At 32.7% G+C, this 26,166-nt stretch overlaps 2 protein-coding genes across 3 annotated transcripts in view; one reads left to right on the plus strand and one right to left on the minus strand.

Annotated features, from left to right (window-relative positions):
* LOC133203681 (ubiquitin carboxyl-terminal hydrolase 19-like) overlaps window positions 1-22,914 on the minus strand; it is a 28,665-nt gene extending 5,751 nt beyond the window's left edge. The window contains exons 1-26 of one of the 2 annotated variants that reach the window (XM_061339449.1): window positions 22,654-22,914; window positions 19,702-19,839; window positions 17,459-17,586; window positions 16,643-16,829; window positions 13,019-13,065; window positions 11,863-11,963; window positions 11,465-11,536; window positions 10,790-10,905; window positions 10,355-10,587; window positions 9,209-9,365; window positions 8,614-8,747; window positions 8,257-8,349; window positions 7,929-7,994; window positions 7,449-7,559; window positions 7,174-7,284; window positions 6,583-6,666; window positions 6,335-6,429; window positions 6,090-6,150; window positions 5,742-5,857; window positions 4,513-4,656; window positions 4,044-4,215; window positions 3,112-3,407; window positions 2,662-2,861; window positions 1,227-1,327; window positions 1,049-1,091; window positions 209-284 (exon numbers count right to left, since the gene is read on the minus strand). In XM_061339449.1, the coding sequence (XP_061195433.1) occupies window positions 209-284; window positions 1,049-1,091; window positions 1,227-1,327; window positions 2,662-2,861; window positions 3,112-3,407; window positions 4,044-4,215; window positions 4,513-4,656; window positions 5,742-5,857; window positions 6,090-6,150; window positions 6,335-6,429; window positions 6,583-6,666; window positions 7,174-7,284; window positions 7,449-7,559; window positions 7,929-7,994; window positions 8,257-8,349; window positions 8,614-8,747; window positions 9,209-9,365; window positions 10,355-10,587; window positions 10,790-10,905; window positions 11,465-11,536; window positions 11,863-11,963; window positions 13,019-13,065; window positions 16,643-16,829; window positions 17,459-17,586; window positions 19,702-19,839; window positions 22,654-22,762 (3,191 nt within the window). In that variant the 5' untranslated portion in view covers window positions 22,763-22,914. Of the gene's footprint in view, window positions 1-208; window positions 285-1,048; window positions 1,092-1,226; window positions 1,328-2,661; window positions 2,862-3,111; window positions 3,408-4,013; window positions 4,216-4,512; window positions 4,657-5,741; window positions 5,858-6,089; window positions 6,151-6,334; window positions 6,430-6,582; window positions 6,667-7,173; window positions 7,285-7,448; window positions 7,560-7,928; window positions 7,995-8,256; window positions 8,350-8,613; window positions 8,748-9,208; window positions 9,366-10,354; window positions 10,588-10,789; window positions 10,906-11,464; window positions 11,537-11,862; window positions 11,964-13,018; window positions 13,066-16,642; window positions 16,830-17,458; window positions 17,587-19,701; window positions 19,840-22,653 lie in introns of both variants that reach the window. The other variant, XM_061339448.1, reaches the window with a different exon arrangement.
* Window positions 22,915-23,165: 251 nt separating this feature from the next.
* LOC133203682 (E3 ubiquitin-protein ligase Hakai-like) overlaps window positions 23,166-26,166 on the plus strand; it is a 17,977-nt gene continuing 14,976 nt past the window's right edge. Inside the window, exon 1 of the mRNA XM_061339450.1 lies at window positions 23,166-23,214. Within this exon, the coding sequence (XP_061195434.1) occupies window positions 23,166-23,214 (49 nt within the window). The remainder of the gene's footprint in view (window positions 23,215-26,166) is intronic.

Below are 26,166 nucleotides of genomic sequence, written 5' to 3' on the forward strand. Positions count from 1 at the left end.
TGTGTAATTGCGAAAAACTTTGTATTTTTTTATGATTCTTTCAAAATCATGACACTATTTGTACGTTTGTTCATAAATATATGGCACAATACTGTATCAGAGGCAAAATACTTAAAGAATAAGTTGTTGGGACTTTGACATATCCAAAGTATTCGAGATATCAATGTTTGAGATACTGAAATTCTACTGTATTTGGATATCAGCTTACCAGGCTTCCTCTGGACTCAGAATCTCTGGTTCTGTAAACAGGTCCATACACTGCTGGATATTAATGTTTCCTGTATCTGAAATTACAAAGACAAATTTCATGATATTATAAAATGTTCTTTAGTTTGTAGTGAAAAAGCATGCGATAAATAAATTGTACCAAACATTTTAAAATATGGGGGAAACCTGAATATGGTTAATATCTACTTTAAAAATATTTTAGCATTGATAAATCCCTGCAATAGAAATACAATTGTAAATAATGACAATCTTTAAGAAATCTAATTTTGAAAGTAGTACATGTATCCCTACTTCAAAAATTTAAGCCTGTTTTATTTTTAGATCTGGGGCAATGGACAGGCCACAATAAGGGGCCAAGGTTTAATATACTAGTTTATAGAAACGATTCTTTTAAAATCTACAAATGGATATTCAGTATCTTCCATTTCTCTTATTAATTTTTAAGCATCCTCCTAGCATATTTTCATTTCTTTTGACAAGTCATAGCCCTTTGTTTTGGATGGGATGATACTGCAAAATTTTTATCAGAAATACGAAAGACTTCTTAAAACACAAAAAGACTACAATTTACAAACCTGATATAGACTTGGTCATTATACCATGATTTTATATTTTTGAAACCATAGATTTCAAGACGAAGGAGTTTTATTCATCTAGATATTTGTCAGGGAGAGGGATATTATTCAAGTGAGTGCTGTACCCCTTGGTCCCTTTGTTTACTTTCATAACTTTTAGATACACCTGTATGTGTACATGTATACAGTATTCAATAGATTTGGGTATCTAAGAACCTTCTAGATCTCAAATTTAAAACACGTACCTTCATTATATGGAGAAGAGTTGCTTGGATCTTCTTCATACTCCTGAGAATAAAAAAGAGAAATTATTTTACTTATTATAGGAATCAGATGAGTGTTAACTTTATAGATATGTTTCTGTTATTATTAACTTCATGTTGGCGTATTATTTTTATTCCTTTCGGTCTGAATAATACTCACCATATCTTTGGTTTGTACCAATACATAAGGATCAAATTTCTCATGATTTTTCCAGTCAATAGAGAGAAATTGCTTATATGTAAGATCAAGAGGTTCATCTCCTGTAATTATAAACAAGCATTCTGAGAGTATTGCATTAGCAATACTAGTCCCCTACCGGCAAGTGTAATCTGGTTCCGTTCCTGTTAAGAATTGAAAATGCCAAAATTCCGTCAAAAATTAATGAAGCGGGACGAAATGCAAACATGATCTATAACTAATCAAGGTAAAGCCACATACCAAAAATCAGCTCAATATCTACAAGCGTTTAGAAGAAAATTGCGGAAAACCCGTAAAAATTGAAAAGGCAGTAATTCCGTCAAAAATCAATGAAGCGGAACGAAATGCAAACTTGATCTGTAACTCATCAAGATACACTCACATACCAAAAAAACAGCTCAATATCTGCAAGCATTTAGGAAAAAAGTGCGGAAAACCAAGTGGGACAGACTGACAGAGGGACAGACAGACGGACAGACTCAGAGGAAACCTATAGTCCCCTCCGGTTTCACCAGTAGGGGACTAATAAGATTATATCTCTGTATTTACCAAATATTTCCCCCTAAGATTCTTTGCAAATTAGAGAAGGGTTCATTTTCTGATGAACTACCATGGATGAGCATGAACACCTCCATTGTGACATCATCATACCACACTTGACATTAAACTATGGTGCAAACAGTGTTGTTTCAAAAATTAAGGAATAGCTGTCTAATTTTTTGGTTTCATGATGTGATCAAGCGATTGACTTGCATGATAATTTGCATAAATGCCGAAGGCGTTCATACATAAAATTATCATGCAAGCCAATTGTTTGATCATCAACATAAAACCAAAAAATCTGACAGTCATTCCTTATAGTTACATGCTCTTGATTCCATAAATTCACGTGCTATTAGCCCCGCCTGCTTATGTCTCTCTCTGTCCAGCCCCGCACATGATTTTTTTAACCACGTCATTCGATGAACCAGTAGCTTTATGTAGAAATCAAGTATTTTTACTATTTGTAGCTTTATCTTGGACAAAGAAATTTAAAAAATATAAATATTGATAGTTGAATGACATAATTTGTGGCAAGTCATCATATTTAATTAATATGTAAATAATGTAAATATAAGTTATGAATTTAATTTTTGAAAATTCATGAGGTACATGAACTACAATGTTTTACACCTGCAAATTTATCAAGAGCATCAACACACTTCATGAAATATGCAGATATTGTTCATGTCCCCATGAATTATCACAAATTTGACTCATTTCTTAAGTAACTACTTTAACTACTGTAATACTACATATAAGGAGGGTATATAACTGTGGTCTAGTCAATATATCAGAAATCTACTTTATTTAACTAATGCTCCTCTTTCGGTCAACACTGAGACTGATTCCTTACCTAGGTCCTCCAGCCTCTCCCCCTCAGGTCCTCGGATCCCCACCCCATCTTGATTGACAGGTTTCATGTAAAACAAGGGCTTTGCTCTCTCCATCTCGTCTGACTTGATGCCTAACACTTGCTTGGTGGGAACAGTTTTGGTCTTTTCTAATTCAGGTTCATTGTCAGAAGAGGATTTTCCAAATTGATCTTGTTCGTGGCTGCAAAACATTCCAAATCTTGCTGTTATAAAACACAAGTAATTCCAAATTTTGATTTTTTTATGAATTCAAATCATTATCTGATGGGTGTTTTAAATCATTGAATAAAAAGATATTTTCTTTTCATGATATTCAAAGAATTTAAGCTGTAAATACATATTCAGCAAGCATTCAATCCCAGCACTTACATGGTTGTGTATCTTAGTTTACAGGGAAAAATAAACCATCTACCGGTACACATAATACTTACGTTTTAGGCATCTTAAAAGAGGAAAACTCTGGTAGATTGGGGGTCTTGAAGGAGGCTGACTCTGGTAAATTCCCCTGGTCCTCCTCCTCTGGACTCTCCCTCAGGTCACTGCTTAGATCCACGTCCCCTGATACGGGAGAGGACTGAGATCCACTCCCACTACCAGCTGAATCCAGGGAGGAGATACTACCAGCCTTGGCTCCGATACTAGTGGAGGATCCATCACTCACGTTACCCATCTGTAGACTGGAGTAACTGTTATCGGTACTCATATTAGCCTCACTGAGGTCCAAAGACTGAAACATACGTTCATTTCACTCAGCAAGTAAAACAGAAATAAATAAGTGTGACTGTTGCAAAATCAGAAATCAGTAAATATCAAAATTCATGGCTGCTCACTGTAGTGAAAACTATTTCACCATTAGTTCAGAACATAAAATATTAGTAAAATCTATATTTTATATTTAATCTTATATATTGCCAGAATTAAGTACCATTTATTTCTTTCGTGAGAAAAGTGATTCATATTTTTTATCCAAAATATGTATTTCTAATTTTACATATTCTATGCATTTTTTCACCTATAGACATGCCATTTTCAAGCAAAATTATTCTAGGTTTATTACTTGCAATTGAATTCAACAGGGAATGGAAAAATTCAAAAAAAATCTATGTTAGGTACCTTTTTCAGTAATATTCTACAAAAATCTAATCCACTAAAAAATAAATCTTCCATATAAAAATAAATCTCTCACACAAACATGTACAAATTAAATTTAGAAATTTTTTTATCCTATTTTCAAGAAAAAAAAAAAAAACCGTCTGTAATAATAAACAAATGAGAATCAAACAACAAACATAACACAATCTGAATGCTACGTCTATCTGTATTAGCATCTCACTAGATTTGTATCACCGATGAAAAAATCCACCTTATCCTCGGAGGGTCCCTGTTCTGCTGTGATTGTACAGGAACTGCTACAAGATGATTGGCTATCCAGACTGTTGATACTTCCACTTGATTGGCTACTACTACTGCTCATGCCCGAGGAATGGATCTTGTGCTCTGTCTTGACTGGGGGCTGGAATACATCAACCGAGTACCTTGAATGAATGAATTGCAACAATTAATTTCAACAGTGACTAAAAGATTTCATCAAAATTGTTACATGGTCATTACACACTATATGGCAAAGAAAGATATCCATCATATTAATATACAAGATACTAGTACATGTAATAAAATTATTTTTTTTGCTTATCTAATGGTAGAACATATGTAACTATTTTCTTCAGAAAGAAAGAATCAATAAACAGGATAAAAAATACAGGAAACCTGAATTGTATTTCGTTCCCAGCATGCAGAGTGAATTCTTTTTCTCTTCTCCATGAAATACGTACCTAGCATAGGCCTCCATTAGTGTACTGAGGCGTGAGAAGGTGGCTCTGGATTCCGGAATGCTGACGATGAACGGAGACCCTACAGGCTCGGGGATCATGTTACAGTGGTTCTTATGTAACATCCAATGGTTCTTCTGACAGGTACTGTAATGTCCACAAAATAATAACTAAGCCGATTTCATTCACTACACCCAATAGTTATGTACATTTATACACTGAGGATGTCAATGAGTATTTGAGTACTCAGCTATCATTGGTCTTGCCCATTGCTAACTATTTTTTTTCTTGTTAAAAATGTGCAATTAATAATTTACTAAATTTACGATGATAAAGCAGGTGAACTAAAAATTATATAATAATAATTCTTATAATAATAAATAATAATTCAATTCAGAAGCAGGCAGTAGAGGTATTTCTACTCAATAAATGCTTGTATTGTGATACATGTTGTACTGTATGTGACTGTAGCTTGATACATGTATATTAAGTGTACAAGGCGTCTGAAATGGACATGAATTGAATTAACATGAGAAAACATTTTTAATGAGTACTCCACTATTGCTCGACTTAAGCCCACGATTATTGGACTAGGCTATCCAAGTGAAATTGACATCCCATTATACACAACACTGTGTGTACATCCGCAAAAATACGAAAAATTTTCTTGTTCATTTATTTGTAAGATGTCATGTATAGCAAACCTAGCATTCCAAAACCTCACAAAATTTCGATAAAATCCAATGATACAAGATTATAAACATATTTCGCAGACAGTCAGGCGAAAATCTGATTTTGATCTTACTGGACAAGAGAATTACAAAGATAACATGACTAATGTTCAGATTTTAGGTAATGGTTCTACTTGTGTAGAAAAGTTTGAATTTGACGCCTTTACAAAAAATTCTTTTTAAGTACCATATACTGGGTAATTTTGCCATCAGGAATGTTTGGCAAATATTGTTTAAAGAGGAGGTGAAATATTGGTGTTTTTATATTTTGGTAGAATTTCAATTCTAATACCCTGTAATATAACACTGTATGATTTATAGAAATGTTGCTTTATTTTTTTGGCGAATTTTTTTTGATCTGACAAAAAAAAGAAGTAAAATAAAAATAACTTTTGCAGAGTGCCAAAAGTACTTGGTATGTGGTACTTTAATATATAATCTGTATTCATCTTTTCATTTCCCACTAGGTACATGTACACTTAGATGTCACATCAAACTTACTGGTCACAATATCCCACTTTAAAACATTTGGTACACCTCTTTAGTTTAGAGCCATCAGGGCATGGGCGACGACATGAAGAACATCTCGTAGGAACCTGGTTTGGCATTATTGTTCTCTGTAAACAAAAAAATTGTTAATATTATCAACAGGTTTTTAGTTTTTCCACTTGGTGAAAATCTAATACAAAGTAATAACAACCTTTCATGAAGAGCTCTAAATTCACCATATTTATCAAATGAGTTAGTGTCAGACAATTTTGAGATATTAAAAGTATGTTGCAGAATTTACGTCATAAATTTATTTTTACTTCATAACCTTGAAAAATTAATTCCATATGCATGGCTTACTTGAACGACATAGATCTCATGGACAGGTTCTCCTGCTATGTCTTCTGTCAAAACCTCCGATCTGTAACAGAAAATCAATTCATTAACCTTTCAAAATATAAACAGTCTTTGAAATACACTCAGTCATACAATTTTACAACAGAGGTATTACTTATTCAATAGACACCTTACTTATTTTGCAGAATTAGACTCTTACTTGATTCATGGAGTACACATGTATTTGCCTCACACACCTTATCACTTACATTAATATTGTGTCATTTGATTGGACTGTACTCAGATCGGTCCCTTTCCCATAAAATTTGTAGATCTTCCCTTTGTATGTTTCATATACTCTCATCTGCATTTAAAATGTTCAGAATAGATATAGGAAAACCTTAAAACTCATTTCAACAGTATGTCTCCAAACATAATTTAAGAACATCATACATCTTTCACACATACATGTAATACTTTAATATAGATAACTTCGTAATACTTATAGATAACTTACAGCTGATGGTTTTACTCCCGTCTTTTTCGAGGCCTCTTCTTTCAGGACTTCTGCAGTACATTCTTTAGGCAGCCTCAGAACCAGCTACAATACAATTATAGTTGACTTCCGGATCTGGAACACTGATATCTCAAATACCATGGATATATAATTTGGAAGCCCCTACTTCTTATTAAATTTTACTCTCAATATATTGAATCCTCACATATCTCAAAGCTTTTTCTCGGCCCCATCAAGTTCAAGATAATGAGGTTTGATTGCATTTATTGAAATATTAATATTAAGGTGGCATTACAAGAAAATAGGTTTATGTAATTAAGTAGTACATTCAACTGCCATTTCCTTCCTACTAGAGAAATTTGTGGTTTGGATATTCATGTTCTATTCTAGTCTCACTATGAATATACAGTCAAATCTCATTCTCTTGAACTAGATGGGACCGAGAAAAAACTTCAAGATATCTGATGATTCGAGATATCTAAGGTAAAATACTTAGAGACTTAGTGGTTGGGACTTCCAAATCAGTTCGATATATCCATGGTATTAGAGACATCATTGTTTGAGATACTGAAGTTATACTGTATATCTTACCTGCAATGGTTTCTTATAAGGATCCTTCCACATAAATATCACAGGTAACAAGCGCTTCTTCTTAGGAAGAGGAAGTGACAGGTATAAAAAGGGGTCAAAGGTTATAGAGATCTGAAAATAATGGGAAAATACACGTATTACAACTCAGCTGTTCATCAACAAAAATAAAGACTTATGTTGTTTCTTTCAACAGAATACAGTTCAACTAAACAAAAGACACTGAAGAAATGAAATGCTGTGACTATAAAACAAAAAAGAAGAAGAATATCACAGACCTTTCCACAGATAGGACAGGTCAGCTTTGATTTATACTGCCCTTGAAAGAGATCCACAATGAAGGAGTCATTTCTTTTCTTGTACATTTCCCATGCTTCATCTGCTACTACCTAAAACATCATATTTCAAAATGATATTATCATGACTGACTTCAATGAACAAATTGAAAATAAAAATACAGTGAAACCTATCTAATCTAACACTGGAACACATTTTTGTGTCAGAACAGACAGGGCAGGGTGTCAGATTACACAGCACAGTGTAGAGAAAATGGAAAATAGTAAATTGGGAATGAAATAAAAGATTGGAATTCAATGAAATGGATTGCACAGGTGTTGCATAAGACATTTGGAAATTTTTCATATGCACATTTTTTAAAGTCATAATTATTCATTATATCTCAAATGTCTCACAGTAAAATATGACTTAATAATGATAAGTTAATACCTTCAACAAAAGTTACAATAACAAATACAAACCTCATCTGGCCTTCCATCCGAGTCTACAGTTTCTGTATATGGTTTATCCTTAATCCTGTTTAGGTCCTGTATAAAAATTTATCATATTACTTGAAGTCTCATATTACTTACATATGTTTATTTTCTTTTGAAAAGCGGGGAAGGGTTGTGTGAAAACCCTTCCTGAGCTGCAAAAATTTTTTTGCATTTGCCAACCTCCTTCTTTTTTTAATAAATAAAAAAAATTTTTTTGTTGTCATAGAAATTCAATTTACATATGCATGTACATTGCACTGATTACTTATTTAAGTTATTTCAGTAGATAGTGCATCCAATTAAACAAACACACCTCATGGAGACCATCCAGAAAGAATGCCATGAATTCCTGAGCATCATGCTGGGCAAATCCATTAAACTGACTAGCCTTCTGTGCAATTAAACTCTATAAACAAATTGAACGATATTATATAGTACATGCTGTATCACACTGTTGAATATTCAAAACGCACACTGTTGAATATTCAAAACGATTCTAAATTATATGTAATAAGTCTGCACTATAAAATCTATCAAACATCTGGGTAAATTACTGAATACATAAATACAGTAGTAATTTTGATACAGAAAATCTTTAAAATCTACTTTTAAACAACCAGAGTTCTTTAATTTGATTTCACAAATCAGCATAGTTTGTGGTAGATGATACCTTCAGTTTAGAGGGAGCATAAGAGTAATGAGTGCCTGACCACAGCATTTTAAGTAGAACAGCATAAGAGACAGCTAGCTTGCCTCCCATTCCTAGGGGATTATCTGTGTTAATGTCATTCTGAAATCTGGATTCTAAAAACAGAAATAAAAGCTTATTTATTTACTACCTCTTTATTTGACTTCTCTATCTGATTATTTTTTCATTTCCATTGTTGAATACCAAGAATATAGTTATGATTTTAAATTTAAATAAAATATCCTTTAACCTAAAGATATGGTTGTAATAATTAAGTGGGATATTATATTCTGGTGCCTTTGTGTGTTAATTCATACAGACTGTACTGTCAAAATATGATTTTAATACCAAAAAAATACTATTAGTGAGCAAAATAGTCTCTGACCTATGTCTGTGTTAAACCTTGAACATAGTAAAACAAATACACATATACAGGATCAGTTATCCATTGTTCAAAAGTTGTTGTGCAAATTAAAATTATCAGACAAAGATTAAAAAACCAAAATAAAATGCCCCCTTCCCCAGTCTTTGATTTCTGAGATAAAATTTATATACTATTCTAAAAATGGTTTATTACGTAGAAAGAAATCTCTGAACTCTGTGGTGTTGGATAATGCCTGCAGTACGCTGTTCATGAAGCATGTATTGCCCAGATTATCCAATCCTGTCATTCCTGGCCGGACACACTGATCCATTAAGTTCTTGTTCATTGGTGAGACTTTACATGTGGGCTTCTAAAAATAGACAGGGAAAACTGGAATACAATAATGTATGCATACTATCATCTACAGATATAAAGCATTATGATTAGAAGTAAATATTTCCAGGGTTCGACACTAACTTTTTAAGGCTTTAGTCCGGCCGGACTAGTGCTCCTTTACTTTTACTAGTCCGCACGCGATTTTATGAGTCCGTCAAAAAAAAAAAAGAAGAAACATCAATGTTTCTTAACATTAATTTAACGTGACAATTAACATACGTTTTATACTTTTTTGAAATAAACAAAGCATTTACGTGAAATATATTTTCTCACAGATTCGTTGAAATGTCGCAATCAGCAAGTACGATCGTATTCCCGATCTCTTTTTTTTTCTCTTTACATTAAATCCAAAACGTCCAACAATTTTCTTTATAGTGTCATACTAAATCATGATCGCTAAAACCTTATACTTCATATTGATCAGTCGAAAAGCGCTGAGTTGACTCGGAATTGCGTAACTACCCGCCAAAAGATAGAAATCTAAAAATACGTGCTAGGTTTTCCAGTAAAAGTTGTGGAGAATCGGACATGGGTAATTTATTCATCTTGTTTTTCAGAAATTTTTATTGGTCCGCTCGGACTAATTAGTAAGAGGTTTTATTAGTCCAAATGAAAATGTATTAGCCTGAGACTAACGGACTAACGTTAGTGTCGAATCCTGTATTTCTAATTCTTATTGTCATCATGACAAACTAAATTTCATTGCAAACTTTCATCAGTGATTGTCTAAATTAAAGAACCTAAAAATACAAAAAAAATTCATTCTACATGATACATTTCCACTTTAATTTATAGCAACACACTGTATGAAATACACTGTATCTGTACATTCAAACTAATTACAAGACTTAGTACACATATCTCATGAGTTTTGAACAAACAACTTGCCTCTCTTGTACAAAACACAATTTGAACATACCCAACCACTCATCTGTACATACGAGGTCTGACAGCTCATCTCACCTGAACGTAGGTCTCTTTACTGACACCAGTAGCTCCCATTTCTGAGGATTTGTTGTCCACCTCAACGTCTGATTTCTTGGACACGCCCACTTCTGCGAGTTCGTCAAATGCCACCTGTCCTGTGGAGGGTGATTCAGGCTTAGTGGTCATGGTAGATGTGGAGGGAGATTTATTTTGACCTGTAGAAATCCATCCATCAGACCTTGCTGTGCTAGACTCGATGGAAGCTGTTGCTAAAAATTAAAGCAAAGCTTTGTTGAAATGGTACCCTAGTTGCATAAAACATGTTCATATACCTACACATGAAGAAATTTAAATAAAATCATCAGCATATACATGTAATTTGTATCAGTATAATTCTTAATTCATGAAACTTCCACATATTTTCTTTATTAAATAACTCCTTTTTTGCTTGGTTTACTGCTTAGTGCTAACCTTTGTGTTGGCTCGGCTCTAGTGAACTCCATCGTTCCTGCTTGATTTTAAACATTTTGACCTCTAGCATACTTCCTGATACCCGATGTACACACTTGTCTGGTAAAATCTCTCCTCTGTTCAGAAAAGATTGCTATTATATAGTTATTCATGTATATGCACAGTGTGTAAAGAGCAAGGTTCACTTAGGGGGGTCTTTTGGCCCTGGAAATTTCTGAAAAATCAAAATTTCCCAATTTTAGCTGAAAGTGCTTTAAATATTATTTGAGTCTTGGTGACTACATATCTACTTGTTTAAATGTATGACAGAGAGGGCCATTTTATACATAAAGTGAACCTAGGTCTTTAAACATCATACATGTATATGCATAATCAAAGCATCGCAATTATGAACTATTAATGTAACCATTCAATCATTTCTTAACTTCATTATATGGTCTGTACAGTGCTGATACATGAATTCATACATGTAATAACAAAATATCTTGTTATACTGTAATTACCAAATTTTAATAATTAAAATGAATGCCCTATTCTTTTACATTACCTGTATTCTATAAAATACTCTTTCCTAAGATCACCTTTAGAATTCCTATTTTATCTGATAATGTTCAACAGACCATGGTACTTGTATGCATCATTAATTACTACAGTAACAGGAACATTGATATTTACTTTAAGTTGACTTTCCAGATGAATGTTGTTTCATCAGTTGTTCCTGGGTGTAACTGTAAAAACTTCTGATCTCTGAAAAACAAAAGGTACATGTCGTAAATCACTCTAAATTCCTTGATTTAACTCCGATTTATTATTTAAATACTAGTACAGAAAATGACTTTTGCACGAAATATGTAAAGCAAATGTTGCTCAAGAAATTTTATCTGAATTTATCGACAGCTTATTGTAAGTAAAATTCCATTTGAGTGGCTCCATCTTTGTAAAGTAAAAGATAATGCATTTAATTAAAAACTTAATGAAGTGTACATTCAACAGAGATGTCATTTGCTTTTTTTTGGGGGGGGGGACTCTTAAACATTGAAATGACATATTACTGTTTTTTAGTCTTCACTTACAATGTCTGAAATTGGATAGTCAGATTCCATGGTTCACAGAGTACTTTAACATAGTCTTTCTTCATTTCCTTAACATACACATGTAACGTAAACAGGTTGTCCTGCAAGAGAGAAAATACATGTACCATGTGTACACTGACACACATATACTGTTAAAGTTTCTTCAAATCATAATAACTGAAAATATATGCAAGTACTGCACATACATGTACATGTAGCAGTCTTCGCTAAATCTTCTTTTCAGTACATGCCCTTCGGGCAGGTTTAACCACTTATTACGCTAGCCCGAACAAATATTTACATGCCCAGAATTTCATCAAGTAATTTTATTCTTATCTGCCTTTTCGTGCCAAGGAAATGATCCGATATCCATTTCTATCGATCTATTGTCTCACCATTAATATTGTTTTCAACCTGTACACTTATTGTGTCTCCTTTGCAAAGGAGTTCCTTGGAAGTCACGTATTGTTTTCAACATGTGTACTTTTTTTTGTCTCCTTTGCAAAAGAGTTCCTTAGAAATCGCGGTAGAATAAACTATCGTTAAAATTTTATTTGGTGCTCCACTTTAGATGAAAAATCAGACTTTTAAGTACATTTAATGTTATTGGTATTATTTAATTTGATAATATGATCGAGGCTTAGGCCTCAGAATTTACATGCCCTTCGGGCTTGTAAGTATGCAATTTCCAAATGCCCGCTTCCAATTTTACCAAGTCCTGGGCTTCGGACTCCCGGGATTTGTTGAAGACTGATGTAGAAAATTTGAAGAAAACAAAATCTCAAAAAAAAAAAAAAAAAAAAAAAAAAAAAAAAAAATGAATAAAGCCTATGCATAAAAATGTCTTATAGCATGGATCTTATTAAAGTTCCTACCTGTAATATATATGTACAGATACCATTTAATGATTTTATTACCTAATATAAGAGTTAAAATGACATATGTATTAAGGTTGTGTCAAGAAATAAATCTTAAATATGACATGAAAACATCTTTACAGAAAGATTTTCCACATCAAACAAAAGAACAACACATTACTTAGTATTTCATACATTTGTATTTACCTTAAATTGGAAATATACAAAGAGCATGCGAAAAATGACATTCAATTTATAATTCTGCATTGAGTGTGTTGGTATTAATGTTTCATTCTTACCTTCTCAATATAATCGTGTTTCACATGATTCAGCTCATAGACTGGTTCTAAAAACATTAAAATTTACTATTTTGAGTTTTCAATATAATCGTGTTTCACATAATTCAGCTCATAGACAAGTTCTAAAAACATTAAAATTTACTATTTTGAGTTTTCAATATAATCATGTTTCACATGATTCAGCTCATAGACAGATTCTAACAAGAGGCCCATGGGCCACATCGCTCACCTGAGCACATTGGCTAGGAAAAAAAGCAAAAATCAGTACAGTATTGAAAAGTTTACAAGGGGGGGGGGTGTTGAATTTTAAACTACCTGATGATGCTTTCATATCAATATAACAAATGGCTTTGTTGTTCTTGAGCAGCAGATTTTTTTTCCCATATATTCATTTGTAAAAATTTGATCCCCCATTTTGGCCCCACCCTACCCCCGGGGGCCCTCATTTGAACAAATTTCATTCTACACTACCCAAAGATGCCTCCATATCAATTTGACTAATCATGGCTTTTCTGTTCTTGAGAAAAAGACTTTTTCCTATATATTCCTCTGTAAACTTTGATAACCCATTGTGGCCCCAACCTATCCCCTGGGTAATGATTTGAACAAACTTGAATCTTCACTATCTGAGGATGCTTCCATATAAATATGACCAATCATGGCTTTACTGTTTTTAAGAAGAAGATTTTAGAGATATTTTCCTATATATTTCTATGTAAAACTTGGATCCCTCATTGTGGCCCCACCCTACCCCTGGGGGTCATGATTTGAACAAACTTGAATCTACACTACCTGAGGATGCTTCCATATAAATATGACTCATCACGGCTTTGCTGTTCCTGAGAAGAAGATTTTTAAAGGTTTTTCCAATGTATTTCTATGTAAAACTTTGATCCTTCACTGTGGCACCGCCCTACCCCCGGGGGTCATGATTTGGACAAAGTTGAATCTACACTACCTGAGGGTGCTTCCATATAAATATGACCAATTAGGGCTTTGCTGTTCTTTAAAAGAAGATTTTTAAAGGTTTTTCCAATGTATTTCTATGTAAAACTTTGATCCTCCACTGTGGCCCCGCCCTACCCCCGGGGGTCATGATATGGACAAACTTGAATCTACACTACCTGAGGATGCTTCCACATAAATATGATCAATCAGGGCTTTGCTGTTCTTGAGAAGAAGATTTTTAAAGATTTTCCCATATATATTTCTATGTAAAACTTTGATCCTCCATTTTGGCCCCGCCCTACACCCCGGGGGTCATGATTTGAACAAACTTGAATCTACACTACCTGAGGATGCTTCCATATAAATATGACTCATCACGGCTTTGCTGTTCTTGAGAAGAAGATTTTTAAAGGTTGAAATTGGCCCAGTGGTTCTTGAGAAGAAGTCGAAAATGTGAAAAGTTTACAGACAGACGGACGGACAGACGGACTACAGACAAAATGTGATCAGAAAAGCTCACTTGAGCCTTCGGCTCAGGTGAGCTAAAAATATGACCAATCATGGCTTTGCTGTTCTTAAGAGGAAGATTTTGAAAGATATTTTCCTATATATTTCTATGTAAAACTTGGATCCCCCATTGTGGCGCAACCCTACCCCTGGGGGTCATGATTTGAACAAACTTGAATCTACACTACCTGAGCATGCTTCCATATAAATATGACCAATCTTGACTTTACTGTTCTTAAGAAGAAGATTTTTAAGAAGAAGATATTTTCCTATATATTTCTATGTAAAACTTGGATCCCCAATTGTGGCCCCACCCTTCCCCCGGGGGTCATGATTTGAACAAACTTGAATCTACACTTCCATATAAATATGACCAATCATGGCTTTGCTGTTCTTAAGAGGAAGATTTTGAAAGATATTTTCCTATATATTTCTATGTAAAACTTGGATCCCCCATTGTGGCGCAACCCTACCCCAGGGGGTCATGATTTGAACAAACTTGAATCTACACTACCTGAGGATGCTTCCATATAAATATGACCAATCTTGGCTTTACTGTTCTTAAGAAGAAGATTTTGAAAGATATTTTCCTATATATTTCTATGTAAAACTTGGATCCCCCATTGTGGCCCCACCCTACCCCCAGGGGTCATGATTTGAACAAACTTGAATCTACACTACCTGAGGATGTTTCCACATAAGTTTCATCTTTCCTGGCCCAGTGGTTCTTGAGAAGAAGATTTTTAAATGATGCCATTATTTTTTCACTAATTCCTAATTATCTCCCCTTGAAAGAGGGCGTGGCCCTTCATTTGAACAAACTTGAATCCCCTTTACCCAAGGATGCTTTGTGGCAAGTTTGGTTGAATTTGGCCCAGTGGTTCTTGAGAAGAAGATGAAAATGTGAAAAGTTTACGACAACGACGACGACAGACAACGGACAAATTTTGATCAGAAAAGCTCACTTGAGCCTTTGGCTCAGGTGAGCTAAAAAACATTAAAATTTACTATTTTGAGTTTTCTAAGGCCATCATTAAAAAGTTGTTTGTTTGCCCTCTCCCGACCAACTGGCTAAAAATGGCCCAACTTAAAAAAATGTTTAACCTTCAGAAAACAATTATTTATTTTATTCATTCCAGAACTTTTACATTCCATCAACAGCTATTTTATTTTTAAAAAATTGGCAATGATGTTGAAAATTTCTGCAAAAAATAATTTTCCCACCTACCTACGGACCTAATTTTTTTAATCCTGAGTCGGCAGAGGGCAAACAAACATTACTTTAAAGATTGGCCTTAATTGTGCATTTAAAATATTTAAATAAATATGTCCGAAACAAATAATTATAATTCCATTAAACATCTTTTTTTCTTAAGGAAGCTCTAAACACTGTACACTAAAGAGTTCTATTTGTAGCCTAAGGGTAGTTTAATTGAGTTAGAGTGATCTGCCCTTAGAAGAAAAAAAGAATAAATGGGAATCTACAGTTAATGACACAATTTCTTATGAATTAAAGTATTCTTAATGTTATGTTAGATCAAGATTAAGTAATTGAATACATTATTTCCATTAATTTTTCCGATGCAAGTAAACAACAACAGTGATTTCTGTTCACAGATAGTTCACTGTCTTTGAACATTTTTTCTGCAGAAATAGGGCAGGCACCCTATGTTGAAAATGAACTAGATACACTGAATATGTTCACCTTTATATGATATATTTTTCTCAAAGTCCAAAAAGCATTTTTCATTAGTGTTTAGAGCTTCCTTAACATGTACTATAACAATGTAATTATTATTTTCTATTGATATAGGTAAATAATTCCTAATTAAGTTTTACAAAAAAAAGAGAAATAATGATAAAAGTTAAAATGATTAAATGCAGCCTTTTAATTTGGTATATAGCTTGTTCAGTATGTGTTTTCTAAGGTCCATATATCTGGGGACCAAGTTCACTAAAGGGTTTTACTTGTATATAAGAATCGAAGAGAATGTTTTCCATTAAAAATATTTTAGATCATGCATTAGAAATAAAAATTGAAAAATACTCTTACATGTATCTCTGAGGAAGATAATTTTATACATTATGTCTACTTTGATTTTTTTTTTCAATAAAGTTTTGATACACAAATTTTAAGGAAATAAAAGCTTTAAAAAAATAAAATTTTACCGTCTTTATCTCCTTCTTTGTCCCCTGTTTGAACCCCACTGTCTGTGTCCTCTGTCTGAGAATTAACAGACATAGAGGTCACACTGCGTAGGGGGTCAAACATTTCTGAGGACCCTGAGGGGGAACTCAAAGGTGAATCCGGTGAATCACAACTGAAGTCAGACTTAGCAGCTTCCACAGGAGAGGCCTGTTAACAAAAAGGTAAAACTTTATCATAAATCTTTGTTTTTACCCTTGGGGATCTCTGTTTATCTACATGTGTAATAATCATTGCAGTTTTAAAATGGCAATATTTTGTTAGGTAGAATGAAGATTTTCAATTTTCTACTTTGTATAAGCAGGGGGAAAAAAAAAGAGAGAAATGATTAAAACTTAATCATATTTGTAATTTACAAATTTAATCAAAATGAATGATGCATAAACATGATACACAACAAGTATCATAGAGAACAATGTTTCTATTAAGTTGTAAAGGTGTATGAGAAAACAAGACCTAGTCATACTGCAACATGATAGTGTAGCTTTAAAATTTCTAATAAAGCTATAGAACTGTGGTATATGAAAAAATAAACAGTATCCTGACTTATTATAAAAAATTTCATAAAATGATCTTTCCTTTGAAATCCTTGTATACCACTTTCAATCAAACAACTCATGAACTGAACACATTTCTATCCAATTTAAATTTAATGACAATTATATCAAAATTTTGTTAATTAAACTTGAACATTTAATTCATTCTGCAATAATATAATGAATATACACTTATCTCTAGAATGTAAACATCCAGATGGCTGTCTCATTTTAACGACTTACCATTAAATCTTTCCAAATGCCTGGTTCTTTCTTTTTAACCTTGAGGATGACCTTGTGTTTTTTAATTTGAACTTTACACTTTTCTCCTAGCACAGGATGACAAAAGTCACAAGTCCATTTCTTCCCACCTAATAGTTATAATTAAGTTCTCATTCCATAATCTAAATACAAACTCACAATAAATTTATAATTAAGTTCTCAACTTCTCTTTCCATAATCTATACAAAACTCACAATAGATGTAATTTTCATTGAAGTATTCACAAATATTCACAAGAGGTATTTACGGTATATAATTTTAACATATGATGTAAGGAGAAATGTCAAAGTGCCTATTCATCCTTTAAAAAGTAATGGAGGCTCCATAAAGGCTTAGGCATACTGATGTCAATGAGCTGTGTTCAACAAATTGGATATACTGTAATCCAACTTTAATTCGTGTGCGAGAAATATCCGCGAGTTTCACAACATACTTAAACTCGCAAATATTAATCGCCGTGAACAATTCATTTTGCTTTGTATTTATAGAGAATGTTTCCTCAGTCGCCAAAATTAATCATCACGGATTGATTTCAAACTGATGAATCGCAAATAAAAGAGGACACGAATAAAAGAACTTTGGTTTACAGTATAGATAAGGGTAATTTCTAGATCTTTATGTATTGTAGATTATATAGGGATGCGCAATTTTATTCGTATACCGGTATATCATGATTTTTTATTTCGTGATACGTATCGTGATATGTAGACTATACTGGTATTTGGTACATAATTATAAATTCCAGAAATTATTCATATAATTGTTCAAACTATTAAACAATTACAGGGAGTGTAAAGAATGTTGAAAAAGGTAAACAATGGCATCCAAACATGCTTATATTATAAAGATAAAAATTTAAAAAGTGAAGCTATGTTTTTATAGCAACTTTGTAAGAAATATTACGGAAATTCATTGGAATTTGTTGTAAAAATTATGTGTAAAAATATCACAATATTATCATGATATTCTGGGAAAATATGGTGATATATTACTATACGAAATTTTAGGCGATACCCATCCCTAGATTATATGCATGTTGCTCCTATTACATGAAATCAAGATTTGAGAATGTTTTTCATCCACATTTTTTCATTTTTAGTTTTATTTTTTGCCCCACACATTACTAGGCAGCATTCAGCACTCATCATAATCTAGTCTTATCATTTGGGCAACCTAGGTACTGATCTCAGGTCGCATGAATTGATTTCAGTTTGCCCAAACAAAAAGAACTTTCAAATGTACAAGTACTTTCAATTTCATAGAGATATTTATTTCCTTAATATCATTTTCAGAAAAGGATAAAGAAAATTAATGGGAAGGTAACCCTATTAATTACATGTATAACTTGTGTTTCTACTTAAAATATCCGTTCTATTTGTTTGACATTTCAATAATTTCCTATTTTGTTTGATTTATTGGATTCAGTAACAGTGAGCTATTCTGTGGCATTCTGAATTCATGTTTTTTGATGGAGTCAATTCGGAATGTTGTTGACCATTTTTAACCCCCTCCCCCCAAAAGCAAAAAGATAATTCTGTCCTCATAAACCAGAGGCCAGGGAAACCCTTGTTCCAAGACTATAACGTCTTCTGATTTTCTTTGCAATTTTTCTTAGGTTGTGAAGACGGACATTTCTTCATTTGTGGTAGAAAGGCTCACATGATTTTTTAATCAGATGTAACCTCTTGTATAATAAAATGGAAACAGTAACCAGACATTTCAGGAATATTAAAGGGCGTCTTCCATTATTGGAAGAATGTCTAGAATTGCAATGAATTTCATTCAATGAATTTTCGCTTTTCTAAGTTTTAATGTATGTCATATAATTGAGAATCCAAACTTGTCACCAGGATGCCATTTGGGGAACTAAGTTAATGATAAGTTCACCCAAAATCACTTTAGGATGGAAATGACTAGGTGGTGAGGGTGAATGTGCTTATACCATGTATACTACAAAAATTCTCAACTGTCCATTTTGAAAACAAAATTAATGACAGACAAGTGATTCAAATATGAACATCTCAGGTATGATCAGGATATTTCTTCTACAGTAACAACAAGGTATCTATTAAATAAAATACATTTGTCAATTTTTGTCTATATCCAAAAGTAATCATTTCTACACATTAAATAACTTTTGAAATCTTATTAAATACTGGTGAAATTACATGTATATTCATTGAATTTAGAATACAAATGCATACTTGGAAATCCTATGACAACGTCATTATCACTAAACGTCACGTCGATGTCATCCGGCTCCTTGACCCCCATACTGAGGAAGTCAACTCTGATGTTGACCTCAAGTTCTTCAGTCGACTGCTTCCAATCAGTGTCAAAATCTGTAAAAGATAAAATGTTTCAATTAGTTTTTTTATCATCATTTTTACATAATGAACTTGTTACTTATATTATTGTTAGCTTAGCCATTTGAAATGTCTAAGATATACACGATTCAATTTTTTTGTTTACTGCATTATGCTGAGCTTCCTCGTATGTAAAGCATATTTTAAGTCTGGTCTTTTTGACAATGTTGTTCATTTTTTGTCAATCAATCTTTTTATAGAATGTTACCACAGGAAGCTATAATAAGCAAGTTATTCATAGTTCATTTTTCCTTGTTTATGTCAAAAGACGAACTTCAGGAAATACTTGTTCTGCATGTAATCACAATCAGTGGTGGAATGCCAGCAACAATATGGATGTAGGATGGCAATACATGTTCATGTATGTACTGCTATGGGCAGACCCGATATGAAAGTTATTATAGATATATATGCTTATCAGCAGGGCTGTACTGTTGATGATACAAAAAAATTTCACATGTATTTCCTTAACATGTTTTCTTCCCATGCATAATGCTTTGATGTGGGTAACAGTAGACACAGGACTAAGATACTAAATGTTTTATATATATCTCATAAATCATTGCATCTTGATTAAACCAAGTTGATTATTTTACACTTACACCAAATGGAATAGTTCATCAAAATTAATCACAAAGCAAATCACATTGGTGAAAAAGGAGTATGACAAACATAACAAATGGACAATATAAATCAACAGTGAAGCATTTTAGTACTTAAACTGTTTTTTATTGATACAAAATAATAAAAAAAAAATAATGATACGTGACCAAATTATTAAAGCATACATTATATGTTGTTCATTTATTGTTTTCTTATACTAACTTCCAAATTCCTGTAATAAGAGATTCACTATCATGATTATAGGTCCCATACCAATAGGTCCCAGCTTATGCTATTACAGTGTTTCCATTAACGCAAATATATGCGTAATTGCATAAAAATACTTATTACCCCATAAAATATCACCCAAAGGGTCATCATGAAGCAGAAAAAATACGAGACAAATTTTTAAAAATCGAGTTCAATGTTGTTGCCTGATCAGTCAGGGGTGAGACTGAAATCTGTCTTGCTAAAAAATGATGGATAATCGTCATGTTTACCAACTACTATTTTCGTCATTTTTGTCAATATGACTTACTATATATTTTCATTTTCAACTTAATTCTTCTATCCTGGTAACATAAAAGCGAGTTTTGAATTTACTGCTGAAAGAAGAGTGTTTACGCGAGTTTCATTTCATCCGGGTCACTAATTACTGCCGACCGCGTGCCTTAGAACATAACATGGAAGGTGAAAGTTATTATTTTACCAGTAAAATGTCGAATTTTGATAGAACTAATTCGTCACATTTACATGGCTTTTAGCCCTATAAAAACATAAATTAATTAACTTTCGAATGAGCTATCCAATTCTTAACAGAACCAAAAGTAAAAAAACAAAAAAAAAAAAAAAAAAACACATCTTATAAATTTCAGTTCAGCTCAGTAAAAAAAAAAGGCTTAAGATGGTAATAAAAAGGTCAGCAAAGCTCAAATAGTTAAGGAACTATTTTGCAAAATGTTCAAACATTTTTTTTAGATGTTGCCTCTTGAAAGATATGTATACTCTAAGAGACCCAAATGGCAGACTAAGTAGAATGTGTAAATAAAACAAGTACAATTAGGCCTATAATATTGTTTACTTTCATATTCTTAAAGATAAAAATATGATGTAAGAAAAAATAGCTAGTTTAACATTTGAAAGCAAAACCAGAATACATTCTGACCCTCAAAAAATTCTTTTTTAGTCCCAAAGTAAAATTCAGTTCAAATGGTCATAATGACTCTTGGTTTTCAAAGTTAGCGGAAACACTGCACTACTTTAGAAGTAGATTCTCTAAACAGGTTCGGCACAATCTCTTGATTTAGCTATATAGCTTGATTTATCTATATAGCTTTATTAAGCTATTCAGAATAGCTTGATTTAGCTATTTTATCACACATTTTCCTTAAATGTGTTATTTTCTCAGCATGCTCAAAAAGTCGCACTTTGGTGCAGTGATAATATTCAACCTTGAACTCTTCTGAAAATTATGCATGTAAAAATCACTCACTAAATTGTGTCTCCTTAATGTAGCGTTCACTCATGCTACACATATGGATTAAACCCGATCGACTCAACACTCCCGTCATTGAAGACATGTATTTATTGAACCGGAACTAAGACAAGGGTGATAACTCAACATAAAATTAAACATACAGAAATAGAGTTATCTTTCTTACATGAAACACTTACAAGTACAAACACTTCACTTAAGAGACTTTGTACTCAAAGCTCTAAAAGTTTTGTTGAAAGTATAAAAGAGGCCAATTTAGTCAACAAGATAATTGATTGGTAATGATTCAGTAAAATGAGAAGCAGTCATACTTATCCACACCTCAAAGCACACAAGGTGGTGTACAGTTACTCAAACAATGGAAATTCATCTTTTGCATAAAAGTATTCAAATCGACAAATGCTGCAATGGTAGAACTATCTTTGATTTCGGTTGTTGTTTTGATAGCCCATAGTACATATATGAATAGTCAAATACTTGAGACTTTTTATCTATTTCTTACAAAAAACATTTTTCTGAAAAACTGCATATAAATAGCTTTATCAAGCTATTTTGAATAGCTTAATAAAGTTATATAGCTTTTTCAAGCTATATAGCTAAATCAAGAGATTGTGCTGGACCTGCTAAAGAGAGAAAAAAAATTAAGGAAAATATCAATATTACAAAAAAAATACTAAATTAAAATTGAGTACCATTTTCAAAATCTTTCTTCCTTTTGGGAGAAAGGGCAAAATTGGGCTGCAATGTAGTGAAGTCTTTGTTAGACGGGATGTTGGGGACGTCGTCTGCCACTGTTGTCATGCTGCTTAACACACCGTCCGTGTGTTGTCGTTTTCTGGGTGTTTGCTCTATTTTTCCCGTTGTCTATCACACGACAGAGCGACAGAAAATTCCAGTGGCAGAAAATCAGAATGTGTGGATCAGCTGAATCACAAAATCGTTAGTTTCTGCCGATTTCGTTTCGTCTAATGACCCAATATTAGAAAAAAGACGATATGATCAATCAAATATCTCTAACATCCCAGAATATTATTTTTGTGATTTTCTATGTTTGAAATTTAAAATGAAATGACTTAAGAAATAAACTTATAAATAAAAACTATGAATGTAAGTTAAAAAATGCAATGCTATTTCTTTCTGGAATTATCTTTTTCGTCAGTTAGCAAAACCTCAAATCTCCATTTCGCTTAGCCAATTAATTTCCATGTTACATATACCAATCGGCGTGTTCTTCAACATGGCGGATGATCAAGGTATTTTTTTGCCAGCGGGAAAATGTTTTTGCTTTATTGTTATTTAACATGTCTTGGTCAAAATGCTCGTGTTTGTAATTAAGCTAAGTATATACGACTTACTTATGGCATTATCTATATTCTGAGTCATTCGACTCGTCAAGACCAAAGTGAAAGTAAAATGATGTGTGTGTTAGTCTTAACCCAGGAGTCGGCAGTTTTATCCATAAAGCAACGTTCACAATAACCAGTGAGCTTCGCGACGCAGCACAGTTAAGGCTGCAGTAAGGAGGCGGGGCCTTATTTATACGGGAAATGCTTACTATGACATCACACAAAAAAATAAGTTCTTCAAATTACCACAAAATGAAATGATTTGCTATTTTAAACTGTTGAATAGCTTTAACAGGTCTGGGCGGCCTCCGTTTTTGGAGGATAGGTTAATTCAATATGGCGGCCAAAATTTTTACCATATATGGAAACCGCGTTGCATTGTGGGATAGTTTATCCTCCGATTTCAGAGGATAACACAGGTAATTTTCAAACACCTCGTGCCTACCTTTAATCAAAAAGTGCAAGCACCAGAGTACATGCAAATAAAAGTTCAAACATTAAACTATCGATTGTGTGTGGCGATTTGAGATTCTATGTCTAGATATTTTGCAATTTATTTTCAAAGTTAGCACTTTTTGCACTCCACTATTACTGAATATTTCTTGTTGTTTTGTTTTATTTCTTATGATTTTCTCTATTTAAACAAATAAAAAAGGATTTTAATGTTTCTTTTATATTTTCTTTTAATTCAAAAAAAGGAAACACAAAAGGAAACGCATTTTAAGGGTATTCAAAACGCAAAATATACTCTGCCTTATAATTTAAGCAAATAAAAGTATAAACAAATTGATAAATGGATTGAATGAATAATTATAAAAATAAATAAATAATTTGAATAGTATAAGTAAATAAAATAAATAATTTGACATGTTTACTAAGACAGTCAGGGGTGAGACTGAAATCCGTCATTTCTGAAAAATGGTGGATAATCGTCATATTTACTAACTACGTATTTTCGTCATTTTTGTCAATATGACTTACTATCGTCATATTTTCTTTTTCAACTTAATTCTTCTATCCTGGTTACATAAAAGCGAAATTTGAATTCACCGCTGAAAGAAGAGTGTTTACGCAAGTTTCATTTCATCCGGGTCACTGATTACTGCCGACCACGTGTGTTAGAACATCAACATGGAAGGTGAAAGTTATTATTTAGCGGTAAAATGTCGAATTTTGGTAGAACTAATTCGCCATTTTTACATGGCTTTTAAACCTATAAAAACATATAATACACCGTCTGGAAGAATACCTACTTGTAGAGAAAAGTCTCGACAAAAAGTTAAAGCCATAAAAAAGTAGTGCGCCCCGTAAAACAAGCGAGATATTTCAGTGCGCCCAGACCCTCCATTTTGAAAAAAGACGGCATATCGTCATTTTCGTCTTCTTTATTATTTAATGCAAATAAATTGACAAATAACTCTTCCACTCTTATTTTTGCTTGGGAAATTTGTACTGTTGACATAACCAGTATTGTAGTCAACTGTATTAGAGAAATGAAGTTTGTTTACGATGTTTTTTGTCCTTTTTTCGGTTGGTGGATCTAACATTTTTCAAAGAGAGGTAACTCGGTATTCTAGAAACATTCTAAATTTTTATGACTGTTTTTCGTCATTTTCTTAAAAATGACGAGTTTAAGTCATAATAAAAATTTTATTTTATGACTAAAAATCGTCATTTTAAAAATGACGGATTTCAGTATCACCCCTGACTGTAAGAAATTAACATATATTCATACAGCCGTGTGTATACATAAACAAATAAAATATTATAAAGTGATTCTTAAGAATTATTAAATGAAAGAAATAATAAATGATTCAACTTAATTTTTCAAAAAAAATTGTTTATCAAAATTTCTAAACTGCTTATCACATAATTACGGTGCTGGAAAATCAGCGTGGTTATAATTAACTTCAGTCACAGGCAGGTAAGTGCAATATTTGTTTTCCAAGCTGTATACCGAATAACTGATTGACGGCAATTACAAAAAAAGTTATATTTATGTAATATCTGCATTATCCATCATCATATGAAATTGAACCTTTTATTTGTTTTATTTCGAAATCAGCGTACGGTTCATAAATGCAAGAGTTGCTGTTATTTGTTTGGTTAGGAGTTAACTGCCCTTAGTTTTGAAAATTCCGGTAGGTGGCAAGACTGCTATCCTCTGTTTTCAGAGGATAAAATCTATCCTCCAAAAACAGAGGCTGCCTAGACCTGTTTAAACTACATCAATACTAACTAGTGCATGCATTATTGTTGTTGGTTAAATTCTACACAGCAATATATAAACAATTCACTGATCGCAATGCACTTGTCAATGTGACGTCATATCGTAAAATCTGACGCAGTTTGTATGCAGTGAGAGGCGGATCAAGTTATATTTATACAATGAAAAATGTATTTTGTAATTAAATAAAATATATATTGTAGATATATAAGAGGCCATTAACTTGGATGCAGTGTCTATTTTATGATTTTATTCATATACTTCCCTTACATTCCCTAGACAAGCGATACTGTCGTATATTTGTATGCAGATTCATTGAAGGGTATTAGAAGGGTCGTAATAAATTGATATATTGCAAGGGCATACCCTCAATGAATTCTGACAAGCTTTTACACATAAACTCAAGAAGTATGAATATATTTGAAAAATGCTGCGAACCTGTTAAAATCTTGCAAATGAATTCATTATATCTATATTTAATGTACTTGACCAGCAAAATATTCAATATACGGTCTAACAAATGTAATTTTAGCAATTAGATAGAATCTATATAGGTTCGCAGAACTTTTCACAAACTACAAAGAGTGTTGAAAATAATTATATGTTAAACTTAGATTTTTAACTTGGTTATG

The sequence above is a fragment of the Saccostrea echinata genome, unplaced genomic scaffold (assembly GCF_033153115.1).
Source record: "Saccostrea echinata isolate AGI-Se365-2 ecotype Australia unplaced genomic scaffold, CSIRO_AGI_Sech_v1 ptg000051l, whole genome shotgun sequence".
NCBI lineage: Eukaryota > Metazoa > Mollusca > Bivalvia > Ostreida > Ostreidae > Saccostrea > Saccostrea echinata.